General features: G+C 36.2%; 1 protein-coding gene across 3 annotated transcripts in view; it reads right to left on the bottom strand.

Moving 5' to 3' along the window:
• The window catches only part of DPYD (dihydropyrimidine dehydrogenase), a 930948-nt gene that overhangs the window by 518313 nt on the left and 395676 nt on the right, over positions 1-16959 (bottom strand). For all 3 annotated transcript variants that reach the window (XM_061411115.1, XM_061411116.1, XM_061411117.1), the window contains exon 11: positions 12305-12515. In XM_061411115.1, coding sequence (XP_061267099.1) covers positions 12305-12515 — 211 coding nt within the window. The remainder of the gene's footprint in view (positions 1-12304; positions 12516-16959) is intronic.

Genomic DNA, 16959 nt, shown 5'->3' with positions numbered 1-16959 from the left:
ACAGTCACTATATGCTGAATACCATTTTCCTACATTTGAAGATTTCTGTTCTCTGAAACAATTTTGTTATTTTTCCATTTTCTCCCTTCTTTTCCCAGCAAAACTTGTTACATGCCGCTGCTCTACTTCTTGTGTGTAATCTTTGATTTGATGGAAAAGTACTGATTTATCCACTGTCTCCCTGTAAGAATGCATATGATATCAACCACTAGTGAAACCTGGAAAATAAAGATAAGGGAAGGCTCTGAACAGAGCTGTTCACTGGGGAAACAAACCTATTCCTATGCAGTTATTAGAGGGAAGTAAAATAATTGCAGAAATATCATGTTATGCTTCCAATGGATGTCCAAGGCAGTTGTAAGTGATGTGATGTTGATTCCAAATCACTTTCAACACTGTTATCAGTTTGACCTCCTTCCTCATCACCTCCACCCCTTTACAGTAATTCCAAAGAAAAACTATGCAAAGACTCCATTATTTTGGATAGTTATTATGCAGAAATGCCAGTACGTGCTTTAAATTCTACCACTTTATCCTCACTCTTCACAGTATATTCTATCATAAAAAGATAATAAATTTTTCAGTGAGAAAAAAAAATCTGATAATTAGGGCAATCTTTAAGAAAGTATGTACAGTTTTACTATTGGTTTTCTGAGAATGCTACTTTTCTAAAACAGGGTTAAAAGCAAGACAATGTACAGGGACTGAAAAGGGATTTATTCTCATCACTGGGCCAACAATACAAAGGATATATCAATGTTTTATTTCTCAGGATAATGGAAAGGTAGTATCAGGAACTACATGCATTAGTAAAACTGGGGGAGGTGCAGAATCACAGACTAAAACTGTCTTGATGCCCATGTCCTCCTAAAATATTTACCATCTAAAGATAAGCATAAGAAAGGCTGACTTTTTTTCCTGTTCATAATATGACAGATTCTTCTTGATTTCCAGAAGAAATGCCACATGTCCTCTTTATTCATACTTTTAAGAAACTGTCATCTAAGCTATAAGTTATGATAGTCTTTATTCATTAATCCAACCAATGAATAACCACTATTCTAGACACTAGGTTATGAAAGTGAAAAGACAAATGATATATAATGATACCTACTGTCTCTTTTCAATCAGAAACGTCTTAGTTCTAGTCCTATTTCCAGCTGTTGAGTGGATTAGCAAATCCAAATGAAACACATCACCATTTCCCTCGGATCTATTTGTTCTACCTGCTGCATTCATGAGTTCTTCAGGCATTATATGGACATATCTGATTATATCCAGTTAGATCCCATGCTAGATTCTCCATATTCCACCTCTTTATCAAACAGATGACCAAATCATTAATGTCTGTGTAAAAAATACGTCTGGATTCTGGATGTTCTTCAGTAGTGCTATGTCCTTTAACTTAACTTAAGCCTTAAGCAGTAACCATGCAAATTGACAGTCTTTTAACTGGTTTCATCAATACTATTCTGTCTTAATCCAAAGCCATCTTTATCACTATCACTGCCACCTTGGAGAAGCATGTTTATTTCACACTCCTGATGCTTCTTTTCATGTGGGGAAACAAATATTGGTATAATACTTGTGGTGTCACTCTGTATCTCACCTATCTTTAAAAAGCTGCAATCGGTAATTATAATTAGCAGATATGAAAGAAGAAATTAGGCTTGTGTGGCATCACCAATGCAACGAACCTGAACTTGGGCAAACTCCAGGAGATGGTGAGGAACAGGGAGGCGTGGCACACTCCAATCCATGGGGCTGCAAAGAGCGACTGGGCGACTGAACAACAACAGCACACCCTTGCCAAGAGTATAGCTTGACAGCTAGCTGCCCAGTTGAGGGTGCCTCCCTTCCTTTAAACTAAAAATCTTCCTGCTTCAGCTTCCCAACAGGGAACCTGCATTGTTGGATCACACCTGTGACTGGTGAGTAACTTACCTACTTCAGGCATCTAATAGCAGGAAACACATTTGTCTTCTGATATGAAGCACCTCAAGGGTGACTTCATGGTTTCCCAACTATTTGAAGAATATTATAAATGGTTCAAACCCAAGTAGAGAGAAGGAAGATCCAGCACCTACCAGAACTGCTACATTAACATAAAGATCTCTCCAATATTTAAGCCTCCTCATTTATCAGTTGGGTGTGTATAGGACAAAATTCACAACCCCTGGGTTAGCATGTAAGTCTCCTAATTTCACCTAAATTTGTAGACAAATTTCCTCCAATCTTACCGCTATCCACTTCCCACCTTATCTTAACATGCAGCATGTGCTCCAGCTAAACAGAATCTCACTGCTGTCTGGTCACCTGAGGCCGTTTATCAGCTTGCACCTTGTGTATGATATTCCCTCTAACAGAGAAAATCCTTGTTGTTGTTCAGTCACTAAGTCGTGTCCAACTCTTTGCAACCCCATGGACTGAAGCACACCAGGCTATCCTGTCCTTCACCATCTCCTGGAGCTTGCTCAAACTCATGTCCATTGAGTTGGTGATGCTATCTAACCACCTCGTCCTCTGTTGTCCCCTTCTCCTCCTGCGTTCAATCTTTCCCAGCATCAGGGTCTTTTCTAATGAGTCAGCTCTTTGCATCAGGTGGCCAAAGTATTAGAACTCCAGCTTCACCATCAGTCCTTCCAATGAATATTCAGGGTTTATTTCCTTTAAGATTGACTAGTTTGATATCCTTGCTGTCTAAGGAACTCTCAAGAGTCTCCTCCAACACCACAGTTCAAAAAGCATCAATTTTTCGACGATCAACCTTCTTTATGGTCCAAAGCTCACATTCATACATGACTACTGGAAAAAACATAGCTTTGACTAAAAGGACCTTTGTTGGTAAAGTAATCTCTCTACTTTCTAATACACTGTCTAGGTTTGTCATGGCTTTTCTTCCAAGGAGCAAGCATCTTTTAATTTCATGGCTGCAGTTATCATGTGCAGTGATTTTGGAGCCCAAGAAAATAAAGTCTGTCACTCTTTCCATTGTCTGCCCATCTATTTGCCATGAAGTGATGGGACCAGGTGCCATGATCTTTGTTTTTTGAATGCTGAGTTTTAAGGCAGCTTTTTCACTCTCCTCTTTCACTTTCATCAAGAGGCTCTTTAGTTCCTCTTCGCTTTCTGCCATAAGGATGGTGTCATCTGCATATCTGAGGTTATTGATATTTCTCCCAGCAATCTTGATTCCAGTTTGTGCTTCATCCAGCCTGGCATTTCACATGATGTACTCTGAATATAAGTTAAATAAGCAGGGTGACAATATACAGCCTTGACATACTCCTTTCCCAATTTGGAACCAGTCTGTTGTTCCATGTCTGATTCTAACCTGTGCTTCTTGACCTGCATACAGGTTTCTCAGGAGGCAGATAAGGTAGTCTTGTATTCCATCTCTTGAAGAATTTTCCACCATTTGTTTTGATTCACAGAGTCAAAGGCTTTAGTATACTCAATGAAGCACACAATGAAGTAGAAGTCAATAGTCAATGAAGCAGAAGTAGAAATTTTTCTGGAATTCTCTTGCTTTTTCTATAATCTAACAGATGTTGGCAATTTGATTTGGTTCCTCTGCCTTTTCTAAATCCAGCTTGAACATCTGCAAGTTCTTGGTTACATGTTGAAGCCTATCTTGGAGAATTTTGAGCACTGCTTTGCTAGCATATGAGATGAGTGGAATTGTGCGGTAGTTTGAACATTCTTTGGTGTTGTCTTTCTTTGGGATTGAAATGAAAGCTGACCTTTTCCAGTCCTGAGGCCATTGCTGAGTTTTCCAAATTTGCTGACATATTGAGTGCAGAGCTTTCATAGCATCATCTTTTCAGGCTTGAGCAGGAGAAACTCCTACTCAAGCCCTACAATCCAAACCAAATATCACTTCAGATTAGCACATTATGCTACAGTGCATGTATTATTTACATGCCTGTTTCTCTCATTAGCCTATGTGAATCCCTGAAAGGCCAAGACTCCCTTTTACTCATATTTGTATTCTTAGTGCCTGGACAGTCCCTATAACATATTTGGGTATTAAAAAGTTATTCATTGAATGAAAAATAATGAGAGAAAAAATAATAGAAATCATAAAATAAAAAGTTAAATTTTGGACATAAAAGTGAAATATTCAGACTTTCATGTATAATGATGAGAAAGAACACGCATGAAATAAGTAGGATGACAACTTTCTAAAGACATGGTATTTTTTTAATATAGCTTTTAAAAATGACTGTAAAATGACGACTTAATCTAACAATGTGGTGTTGAGCAAGTTGCATAATCTCCCCCTGGCTCTCTCCCTTCCACCCCCATTCCACCTGGAAACTCCTACACATCACTCAGCCTTCAATTTACAACCCACTTCCTCCAGGAGGCTTCTCTGAACCTTCAGATTGTTCTCTCTCTGCTTCCTGAGGACTCTAAACTTCTCCCAGCACAATTTATTATGAATGTGAGTCTTGCCTGGTTAAACTGCATTCCTGGATGCCAAGTTTGCATGTGCCTGTTCTCCACTTTATCCTGAGAACACACTCAGTGTCTGGAACAGCAGGCCATCAGAAACTATTAGCTAAACAAATAAACTTGTGAAATTAGGAGTCTAGAGTATGTTATCTCTTAAGTCCCTTCTAGCAGTCTTCCTGGTGGCTCAGTGGAAAAGAATCTGCCTGCAATGCAGATATGGGTTCCATCTCTGGGTTGAGAAGACCCACTAGAAAAGGAAAGGGCAACTCACTCCAGCATTCTTGCCTGGAAAATCCCATGGACAGAGGAGCTCCGTGGGGTTGCAAAAGAGTCAGACAAGACTTAGACACTAAACAAAAACAGTAAGTCCCTTCCACAACATTTGCAAATATAAGTAAGGAAAACATCAGTGCTAGTAGCTATATTGTGATGTATGCCTGCTACTTTATTTTTCAATTCTATCTATCCATCCCTAGTCATATTAATCATCAGTGAGGCCCTTCCTCTAACATTTCTGCCATCAGTCAAAAAGTTCTCCTAGCTGGCATTAAAGTACAATATTCCTTAATCTGTAATTTGAAACTATATTGTAAACATTTCTGTTTATAAAAACGTATACAATAGGGAAAATCTGATCAATTATGACATATTCTCAACTTGGTATTCCATTCCATCCCTCTCCTGTTTATTTTTGGTAAGGCAGAAAAGGAATTCTGAAAGTTAAAAGCCACAAAAAGTAGACAATTATTCAAAGCAAAGTTTGCTGAATTTCTAAGTGCCATCAGTGGCTTCTGAAGGAGCTGTTTTATTGTTTGAAAGATGAAACATGCTTGTTAAAAAGGGCGGGTTATTAAAATGCCCTAGTGTTCCACTTCCATTAGCAAAGTAGCATATAAATAACATTTTAATAAGAAAAAAAGCAAATTAAACATACTGATGCCATTTCTTTTCAAGCACAGATAAGTATGACTATTGGGCACTTGACTCATGTACTGCTCAATTTAAAATATTTTTCTAGGTTTTTCTTAACACCTAAAATAATGGAGGAAAAATGGGCCCTTTTGAAAAATTCCTGAATATCTGCATTGTCATGGATTCATGCACACTATTTCTTACATACCTAGCCTTTTCAAGCTCTGGCTTAGGCCAGAATAAGGCAAATTAACCTATGGACTGCTCCTTTTTTCAGGATGACAGCAAGTGAATCAAACTATACTTGAAGCTAGTATTGGCAGAATCTTTTATTTACTTTTCATGAGGTTTTGAAAACACTTTCTGAGGGCCTTCTAATAAGAGGAGCTGGTAAGTCACTTTATAGCCTCCCCACCATCCTGCCAGTCCCTCCCCGCACCCTACCCACCCCCCCCACAAAAAAATAAATAACACTTCCTTATGGAACTAATTGCTATTAATGCTATGAAGGCAGCTGTTTTCTGAGGGGTCCATTAAAGGTTCAGAAAGCGCTGGGCTTTGTATTTCCTTGTTGTCTCTAGTGAAATGAGCAGGAAGAAAACGTAGCCTCTGGGTGAAGTACACAAACTCCTTTCCTAGAAGCACCACACTCATGCTATGCCCGGAGAGCTCAGTCACCTCGTCACTTGCTAGCCTGAGCAGGCTGTGCAGCGTTCTCCTGAATGGGTATTACTGCCGCCATTCCTCCTATCTTCTTCCGAAAACAAAGGTTTTTAATCTTAGTTATCTAATCCCATAATTTTCAAGTGCTTAAAGGCTCCAATTTAGCAACATCAACAGTGCTTCTCTCTTTCCTTTTTCACATAAACATGAGCAATCATACAAAACAAAAATTTGGCCCAGATTTTACCTCGGATGTTCAAGAGGAGAAAACAAAGATATTAAACATATCCTCTGTTCTTTAAATATCTGATTTATGGAAAACCCAAAATGCAGATTTCTACCTACTAAAATTAGTTGAAAGAAAATCCCTCTCAATGGTATAAAAATCATCAGAATTGATAATAAAACATTTTGAAAACATATGATACAGTTACAAACTGTGTACTTTTTTCTGCAAAGTAAAAATAATGAAATAAAACATTTTCTCCTTTAAAAATTCATAATTTGTAAGGGCATCTGTTTTACTCATTTACAAAAGACATGTGGACAGAGCCTGAAAGGCCCCAGATGAACTCCTAATTCTCAATGCTTTTATTCCTAGATAAGATTCATACCATCATAAGGGTGTACTATAACTCAACTGTAACTCAATTTAATTATCAAAGTGTGATTTTGTTACACAAGGATGGTAACATCTGCAATGTAAGAGATGCTCACTATTGAACTGAACTGAACTGAACTATGTGCTAGACATATATCTAAGTGCCTTACATATATTATTAATTTATTTATTCTTAAAATAACACTAGAAGGTAGATACTGTAATTTTCCTTCTTAAAAGATCAAGACCATGAAGTACAAAGAGACTAAGGGAGCCAGATTTCCAGCTGGGCAGCCTGGCTCTCAAGCCCCCGCTCTAAGCTGCTACACCAGACGGACTCTAATTAGTGTCATATTTATTGGATTATAAAGAATTCAACAATTTATGCCAAAACAAGGGAAAAATCAATAGCAAAGAAAAAACAGAATAACTTTTCTAACATTTATGTTTTCTAAGAAAAATAAATCAAATAAACCCCACAGCAGGAAAAATATAACAACTAGGTATAATAAAACTGGAAAAGACTCTGAGGCTGGGAAAGATTGAAGGCAAAAGGAGAAAAGCGTGGCAGCGAATGAAGTGGTTAGATAGCATCACCAACTCAATGGACATGAAATTGAGCAAACTCTAGGAGACAGTGAAGGACAGAGGAGCTTGGCACGCGGCAGCCCGTGAGATCGCAAAGAGTTGGACTCAACAAAGTGTCACAAGAGACTGAGAGACAACAACAAATAAAGAAATTAAAATTTTAACAAGAATCAAGTCAAATCAAATGCACAAATATAAACGAAGCATCTACCATGGCTATTATTGGGACTACAATGTACTGTAAAGATACATTCTCTGTCCTTTGGGGGTTTACAATCTAACTAGAAGATACATTATAACAGGTTCGGAAACATCAAAGCATATGGGTCTTTTCAAAGTAGACATTTCAAAGGAATGAGAGGATGACTTGGTGCAGTGTGTGAGAGAGGCACCGAGGTCATGGCATAGTTGAAAGTGCCTTCCTTCAGTTGTCAAAAAGCAGACAAAACTGTATCATCTACACCTCCTAGGAAAGTGCAAACAAGGACATATGTTATCACCTCCCCTGAAAAAATGAAGCTGTGAGGTCAGTAAAAATGGTAACAGATTCTCCTTATCAATTCCAAACTAACAGTAGAGATATGCACATTCTTTTCATAACTGGTAGTTTGGTTCCAAGCAGAAAGAAAAGGGAATAAAATAAGGAAAAAAGTCTCTTAAACTTGACACTGCTCTAACAAAAAGAGGGAAAATTCAACTCCAAACACTGATGTTGGTGTTTACCAGAAGAAAAGACTTCTTATATTTTGAAACATATGCTTTTACAATAAATAAATACATGTTTTAAAATTTCCAGTGAAGGGCAATATTTGTGGAGTAGAAATGCTAGTTAGAGGTGAAAGTGAAGTCGCTCAGTCGTGTCTGACTCTTTGGGATCCCATGGACTGTAGGCTACCCGGCTTCTCTGTCCATGGTATTTTCCAGGCAAGAGTACTGGAGTGGGTTGCCAGTTAGAGGTAGCCTGTGCTTAATTTACCGAGAGCCTTTAAAATCAGACTTGAATACTAAAATCCAAATTAAATATGATTTGGGATCTTACATTCTTAGAGGAAATGGATGAGAATTTTGAAAAGGTGGAACCACCTTGAGTTTTTCATAGGAAAGATATTAAATAAGGCTAAGAATTTATCATCCCTATCAAATTAGAAATTGGACACCATACTACCTTTAGAATTTGTAACAGTAGTTAATGAAGGATTCAATTAAATTGTGCTTATAATAAGCACACATAAATTTCATGCACAGGGATGTGGAATATGTAGTCTTTTGTTCTTATTTTCTACTCACTGCTATAATCCAAAAAAAAAAAAGAGAGAGAAATAAAACAGAATTAAGTAAAATAATGATGATTACTTATAATTGTGATAAGCCTTGGAAAGAATGAAATAATTAGCAACTGTAATCTAAGGATATTACACAAATTTGTTTTATAAATTTGACACATTTTTCTTTTCTATAAGCTATTGAGGCAGTTACTATTTTTATGACATGAAATAAGTATTAGAGATACATTGGGTGCTTAATACTAAAGCTATTTTATATTCTCCATTGTGAAATGCATAAATTAAGGGACTTACAAAACAATGTAGTATATACGAAAAAATTAGACAAATAATTTCCTTCAAATTTCCCAATTTAGTTTACCTTTACCAACACCTATTATTGATATAATTGAGACACTACAATTTCATTTCACTATTTTCACTTAAAATATCATTGTAATCAGATAATGTGGAGAGAATAAATTATGACTGTACTGTCAAGTTTATTTCATTCCTTTAATTCTTCAGCATATATTTACATAATATATTCACCAAGGACTTTCCAAATTAACCACTACGTAATCCACCCTGTACTAGATACTAGGAGAAACAGTTCAATAGGGAACACTGGAAAGTAAAGCTAGGCACATAGCACATAAAATCATTTGTTGAAGTTCTCAGCCAGTCAGGAGGAGTTTCATCCTCTTGTATAGGGCAACACTGGTGACTTTAATGAAAAGCAAAATTGGAATTAGATATCTGAATCTGGGATATCATTTTTGAACTTTAGTGAGAAGAGAACTATTGTACCATTTCCAATAACAGCAAACTTGAGAGGCAATCAGTCTTAGGGCAACCTGATGAGGTGCTCCTTATTTTGTGCATATCTCTCTAAATGTATTCTAAACTTGATAAAACAAACTTTTTTGTTTGAAGGTCTGCCTCCGGCTCCAGTCTGTGAAGTTTTTAAGTTCAAGAAATGCCTCATTCATCTTTGTACCCTGCAGAATACATTTTGGTACCTGGCATTCACTAGAAACTCACTAAATGCTTGTTACATGCATGAGCATAAACAGAGGATGAAATACCTTCTGAGAAATGAAAAGTAGAGAAAGAGATTTTAGAGCCATTTTATACACAAGTGCAATAGTGCTTATTGTAAGCCTGGCTACCCCTTGCCACATAAAAGTTGTCCGTTAAATATTCTTAAAAGGAATTAATGTATGTATGGATAAATGAATGAATGAGTTCAGTAAAGAAATAAATATATTAAGAAAAGAGAAAATGGGCAAAGTCTGAACTTTTTAGAGGAAGAAAACAGTCAGTGACAGTGGAAAAGGAACAGTTAAAAGAAAAAGAAAAAAAATGGAGTGTCATAAACAATAATAATGTGTTACAGTTTCAATTCCAAAGCACTTTCACATTATTTTATTTTAATTCTGATAACCATCCTGAGAGGTAGAAAGAGTATGTATTATTATCCATGTTTTGTTACAGAGGAAGAAGCTGAGGCTCAGAAAGGTTAAGTGATGCGGAAGAGTTTTTCAAACACAACTGTCAGATGCAGAAAACAGAATAAGGAGTGAAAAGATTACCCCGAGTTTTGTGTGCAGTTCGCTGGAGTCTGTACAAAGAGAGCTTGGGAAGGAGCGAAGAAGAAGGGTAGAAAAGCAGATTGATGATTTAAGAAAGAGGTTATAAGTAAATATACTGAAGTATATCATACCACATATGCAATAATCACAAAAATATCACACATAAATCACATCACAGGAGTATTGAGCTAGTATTCAGGGCAGAAGAGACACAAACAGCTTCTCTTCTTACCCAAACTGACAACTTGCTTTCTACAATCTGATTTTCACTCTATCTGGTAACATGAGCAAGTGAAAGTTTTCTTTGAAAGTATTGTTTCAAGATTTTAAATACTGCTTGGGTAAGATCTTCCTGATCAACTTTTCACAAATGATGTTTCTCTCTACCATTTTTAAATGTTTTCCATTCAAAAAACAGTATTGAATATATTTAGAAAGCAGCAGAGATGTGAATGCTATTTAACATTGCAGCTCTTCCAGCTCCCCTCTAACTGGAAAGTAGCTCTCATTAATGTCAACGTTGAAGGTCCACGTAAAGCAATTAGTTCTATTTGAGGAAAATTTTCTCAAGCAGTTTGTTTTTCAAGTCAGGAGGAGGGGGAAAAAAAAGGGAAAGGGAAGGTCTGATCATTTTCCCTTGATTTCTCTAATGTATACAGGGTGAAACATATAGAGCCCTGGAAGAAACATACACAAGTAAATTTTGGAACAAAATTCACAAATAAATTTTATAATGATTTAGTCAAATAAACACGAGTAAATCAGGTTTTCTTTTCTTCTACTCAATATTTTAAATATTAAGATAAATCTTTCACTCTTTACACACATACCAACATAAGCTTTGGAAAGCTGTATTCTATGATTTTCTGAGTCACATCTACTTAAGTTTGCTAGGGAAAAGATATATTTTCCTTGATATTAGAGTTGTCAGTTGTGGAACATAAATTTAAATGGTAAGATAAATTGTTTTTTGATAGACAAAAAATCAACAAAATTGCAAGTTAAGTGATTCACATTTTTACTCAGTTTTCAGTCATATACAGAGCGGTAAGAACATTATGATCTTTTTGTAGATAACAGAATACAGTTTATATGTTGCTCTCTTTTTCCTTCCTGAACTCATCAATGAATAACAAAGCACACTGTGACTATGTCTGCATATCACATAAATGTCTAGATGAAAAGTGACAAATTCAGGCCATCATCCAACTATTTGAAAACATTTATCTTGATGACATTAAACATCTGGATGTTTCCAAATACCAAGATGTTTGATGTCCTGCAGATAAAATATCCTGATGAGTGCTTAAACGTTTTACTTATCTATTGGATAAAAATGCACATTTGCAAGCATTATCTTTTTCTGTTTCAGACACAAAATGTAATTTTAGCATGCATATAGTAGGAAGCTCTAGGAATCATCAGGTTTAGAAATTTTACTTACTCTTTTTCCTAATGAATCTTGAAATTAGAGAAACATCTTTATTTTCTTTTTAGTTAATAAAATAGATGTCATTTTGACAGTGTGCAGTAAAAAGTAAAAGATTTGCAAAATGAAGGGTACGGAGGAACCTAAGCCTTTATGTAAAGTGGCCCACAAAAACACTGTGCGTGAGGAAAACAACACAAACTGGTCTTAGTTGATTGGCTTATTATTCAGTTGGGATGTTATCTATTTCTTCTTCTCACATCTTGTTCAAAGCATTTTGTTCTTAGCATGTCCATTTATGCCAGTTAGATGAAATGACAGAAGTTCAGACTTCCTAATTTGACAATTTTGATGTTTCTAGTGATAATTTGGTATGCGAATAATAGTAAACATGAATTCTATTTTTGACTATTCATTAGATCTTAACTTGCTTGAATCACTGAAGATTGGCTATTACAAGTTCTCTGCCACATTTTCTAACTCTAGGTCTAATTGAACAAAAAGCTGATTTTTATAGAGGAAACAAGACAAACATTGTTACAAAGCAGGATATGTATTTTGACTATAAGCTTAAAAGAAAGATTAATGTTGTTTTCAATTCCCAGTACTTTAAATATAATTCTGTATAAGTATTAAATACCATTTCTAAGTCTTACAAATCAAGATTTCTTGCATTCCATACTAGAAGAAGGAAATGAATGTTCAAGTGAAAAACGATTCCCTGAAAGCTGGAAACCATTACGGCAGTAAAATAACAGACAATTGCATAACACATTTCAGCTCCCAAGCACTCTACCTTTAGGATCACTCAGAACTGAGCCAAAGGCACTGATGACCACATCGGCTTTCAGAGAGACTATCTGATCTTCATCTTCATTCCATTTTCCAGTTTCATCTTGCTCTGTCCGAACAAATTGCATGGCGACAATTCTCCCACCTTTTACTATAACCTTCCGTGGAGACAAGAAAGGCAAAAATTCACATTTTTCTTCTCTAGCAAGCTCCATCTAAAATGAAACAGAACACAGAAAAACTTGAAAATGTTTCTTCTTGATTTAATATTGATTTTTAATTCAATTATTCATACTAAAGCTTATAATGTTTAAATCAACATGAAGATTTTTCTTTCACCAAAGCTGAGATTCAGTTATCAGCTGTTCACATTTTGTAAATCACTGACACAGGAAGTCTTGCATTGAAGCTGTCATGTGGAATTTTATAGATCATGGCGAGCGTGCGTGCATGCTAAGTCGCTTCAGTCATGTCTGACTCTGTGCTACCCTATGGACTTTTGCTCTCCAGGTTCCTCTGTCCATGAGGTTCTCTAGGCAAGAATACTGGAGTGGGTTGCCATGCCCTCCTCCAGGAGATCTTCCAGATCCAGAGACTAAACCTGTGTCTCTTGTCTCCTGAACTGGCAGGTGAGTTCTTTACCACTAGTGCCATCTGGTAAGTCCAGATCATGACATCACAAGCTATTTCTGAAGTTTTAGGTAGTGCCTGCCCTATGGCTGGCAGTGTGTGAGGTTTCTCACTACAATAGCGTGGTCTCCTTATGCTTTTATTTCTGTAGGTTAAATTCTCTTTTTAATCATCCCTTTTATGAAAATAAATTCTGATTATTACCAAGCTGCATATATCTAAACTAGAAAAAAGTCCATAAAGTGGGTGAGCAAGTCTGTGGAAGTAACTGATTAGAATGGTAGGAAAGAGAAAAGATTAGAGAAATTCTGTAGAACCAAGAAACAAGTAACATTTATTTTTACTTTCGGAAAAAAAAAATGAAAATTTCAAGAAAGAGAAACAAACATGTTCCTCTTGACAAATTCCCAGTTATTCCACTTATCTGACATAATTTTTTCTGCCATAAAATTGGACACTCTAGTTTTTGCTTTCGTGCCCATAATGGGATGTCTATTAAAATAGAATGTTAAGATTTATTTATTCACTTCTTTTTCCACCTACTGTTTTGGGTGCCAGGCCTTTGTTAATGTGATCCTAACCTGTATGTTGACTAGTCTTTTGCAGGAAATGTAAAAACACCCCACAGAAGAGGTTGTGAGTGTGTCTAGTCTCATTCTTTCCCTACCCGATGGAAGAAAGGTAGATTCTCAGTTGACGAGTGAGGTTGAGAAAATTGAATGTGTAAGGCTTCTAACCAGGAATTATCTGGGCTACAACAAAATGAAAAAACTGAGACAAAAAGTAGCTTGCTCAATGTTTCGATGAAGCCATGGACCCATGTCTCAGCACTCCATCCACGAGTGGTGGTTCCATCTTTGCAGTACATCAGAATCACCTTAGAGGACCTGATAAAACCCTGCACAGGCTTACCCCCAGTTCTGTAGCACTGAATGAGGCCTGAGATTTGCATTTCTAACAAACTGCTAGGTGATGCTTTGCTGCTGTTCCAGAAGTGACACTTTGTGAACCACGTCAGTTTAGACTATAGCTGCCTATCTCTGAACGTCGATTGATCTATACCATGAATTGTCAGTGAGATTAGTATCACCCACAAGGGAGTGAAATTTATTTTCCTCAGAGAAGAAAATTTCTTACATAACATAATAGCATAGAGTCACAGCATATAAACAGATACACAGAATATTTATGGTATGAACATTACAATGTCATAAAAATCTAAAAATATCTAAACTCCTTCAAGGGATGATGATTTTTTTTTAATTTGAAAAACACATTATTACATATTGGAATGAAGCTATTTCAGTCTACGTCTTAATTAAGATGTTTTTTGAAAACTGGTTTTGAAGGCTTGAAAACAGCTCCATAAACTACTGTCACATAACTTTTTCCTTTTCATTATAAAATTAAGAGATTAGCAATAGCAAAAACAATAAATAAGTGGGTATTGTGGGTGGTAAATATACAAGCCAGTGGCTCTCAAACTGCTCGTGGTTTATAAGGGAGAGAGAAGTAAGTGGGATTGAATCAGTTTGAAACCTACTTCCACTGCTTATTTGGGATAGTTGCTAAATCGCTTTGACCTTACATTTAAAAACGGGATAACAATACCTAGCTACATTAATTGGTATGTGGTGTTGCTTAAGGCAATTCAGAAATGTAAAACACCTGAAGCAAGCTTAGCTTGTACAGGTGAAATAAATGCAATTTATTTGAAGTTGTCTTTTTCTGAATTCACTATTCCTCCAAATCATTCTTCAACCTACTCAGTAACACTTAGCATTAAGATTATGACTCCAACATCAAGGTAACTCAGCAGCAAAGGTAAGGAATAAAAAAAAAAAGGAAAAGCCAAGAAAACTTATACTCCTCTTTAACATTCTACAAAACAAAAATGTGTGATGTCTGGAAAGCAAAATATTCCGTAAATACTTCAAATTAAAAGATAAATATAGTTGCATATAATGCTACGCTTTCTGTATCACTTTACTCACCTTTGCATAAGGGAGTGTCTTATAGCTCACCAACATAAACCAGTTTAGTGTGTTTCCAAAATGTCAAGTGATGCTAATTTTAATGATAATGGCAAACCTGACTGGAGAGCAGTGCCAAATCATTATGGTTTGAGTAAATCAATACATGGTGTGTATTTATAATAGTACTCTTTTCTGTGGAGGGCAGAAACAAATTCCTGAACCAAGGATGCACGTACTGGGAGCACGTCTCAGACTCTAGGGTGTGTTTCACGCCTTTCTACTCTTCTCTATGAATACTTAAATAGTATATGTTATTATATGTAGATAACCTTATATACTTTTTACCAAATTTGGCCTTTAACTTAGAATGAGTTATTGAACACTGCAAACAAATCAAAACTTTTAAGAATTTACAATAAGATTAAGGTTGAATAAGATTTAGTGGTACTCTTGCATGGCTTTTGAGTAAAACTTTTAGCCTAAAAACTATGTACTATTATGAACAGGAAGAAACTTCATTTTAATATGTCCTCAACTCACATAATAACTTTTCATATGCACCAGGGTTCATAACTTGTATTCAAATATTCAGTATTTGTGCCAGCTATCTGACTGTGCACAGAAGTCAGAAGGTATACACACTGGCCCACAAGCAGACTATTCCAAAATTCTGCTTTTGAAACTTACAATGTTATTTAGTCTCTCAAACATTTAAGATTTGAGCAGCAGACATAAATCACACTCTGTCCTGCTATCTTGCTATTCAGTTCAGTTGCTCAGTCGTGTCTGTCTTTGCGACCCCATAAACCACAGCACGCCAGGCCTGCCTATGCATCACCAACTCCCGGAGTCCACCCAAACCCACGTCCATTGATTCGGCTATGCCATCCAACCATCTCATCCTCTGTAGTCCCCTTTTCCTCCTGTCCTCAATCTTTCCCAGCATCAGGGTCTTTTCCAATGAGTCCGCTCTTCACATCAGGTGGCCAAAGTACTGGAGTTTCAGCTTCAACATCGGTCCTTCCAATGAACACCCAGGACTGATCTCCTTTAGGATGGACTGGTTGTATATCCTTACAGTCCAAGGGACTCTCAAGAGTCTTCTCCAACACCACAGTTCAAAAGCATCATTTCGTCTGTGCTCAGCTTTCTTTATAGTCCAACTCTCACATCCATACATGACCAGTGGAAAAACCATAGCCTTGACTAAACGGACCTATTAGATACCTAGATTTTCCATTTTACATAAAAGAGAATAACTTTTAAAGAAAAGATAGAAAGACATGACTTGAATATATATAATTATTTGGAAAGTATTGATATTATATTGAAAAAAGAACTGAGATAATAAGATTTACTGTAGTCAATAGGGAAATATTAGGAAAATGAGAAATTCAAAGTAAGCAAAGCCATACGTTAAGTGAAATACCCTATGACTTATTTGTGGAAAACAAAGGAATTTATTTCCATTACTATGAAATCTATCTGAAAATACAAAAGTAATAATAATAAATACTCATATATTTATTTTTAAGTTCTTAAGACATAATTCATTTTAATTTTCACAAAGGAGATATAACATTTGTATATTAGTTGCTTATTTTAAGTATTTAGTTTCAAAATTTTCTCTCTGTTGCAGCTCTAAAAGCCAAAAACACAGTGGATACCATCATGATTTACAGACTAATCACACAGCCTCCTGCTTGCTGTCCCCATAAACAAACAATTGTGGGAATAAGTATTATTTCCTTCCTACAGAAGAGAAACTGATGCTCAGAGAAACCAAAGGAATATTAAGAAATGACAAAGTTTAGCTAAAATTATGCTATGGCTAAATCAAAGCCCTGTGGTATTCAATTTTATTCAAAGACAGAAATTCTAGTATATTTGAAAGAATGAGACTTTGTATAGCTACATTTGTTGAATTTCAAAACAAGGCTAATTGGAACAGGAAAGAAAGGATCTGCTGCTGCTGCTGCTGCTAAGTCACTTCAGTCATGTCCGACTCTGCGACCCCATAGACGGCAGCCCACCAGGCTCCCCCGTCCCTGGG

This window comes from Bos javanicus, chromosome 3, assembly GCF_032452875.1.
Source record: "Bos javanicus breed banteng chromosome 3, ARS-OSU_banteng_1.0, whole genome shotgun sequence".
NCBI classification, from domain to species: Eukaryota; Metazoa; Chordata; class Mammalia; order Artiodactyla; family Bovidae; genus Bos; species Bos javanicus.
Note: the sequence above shows the minus strand (reverse complement) of the source record. Positions and strands in the feature narration are given on the sequence as shown.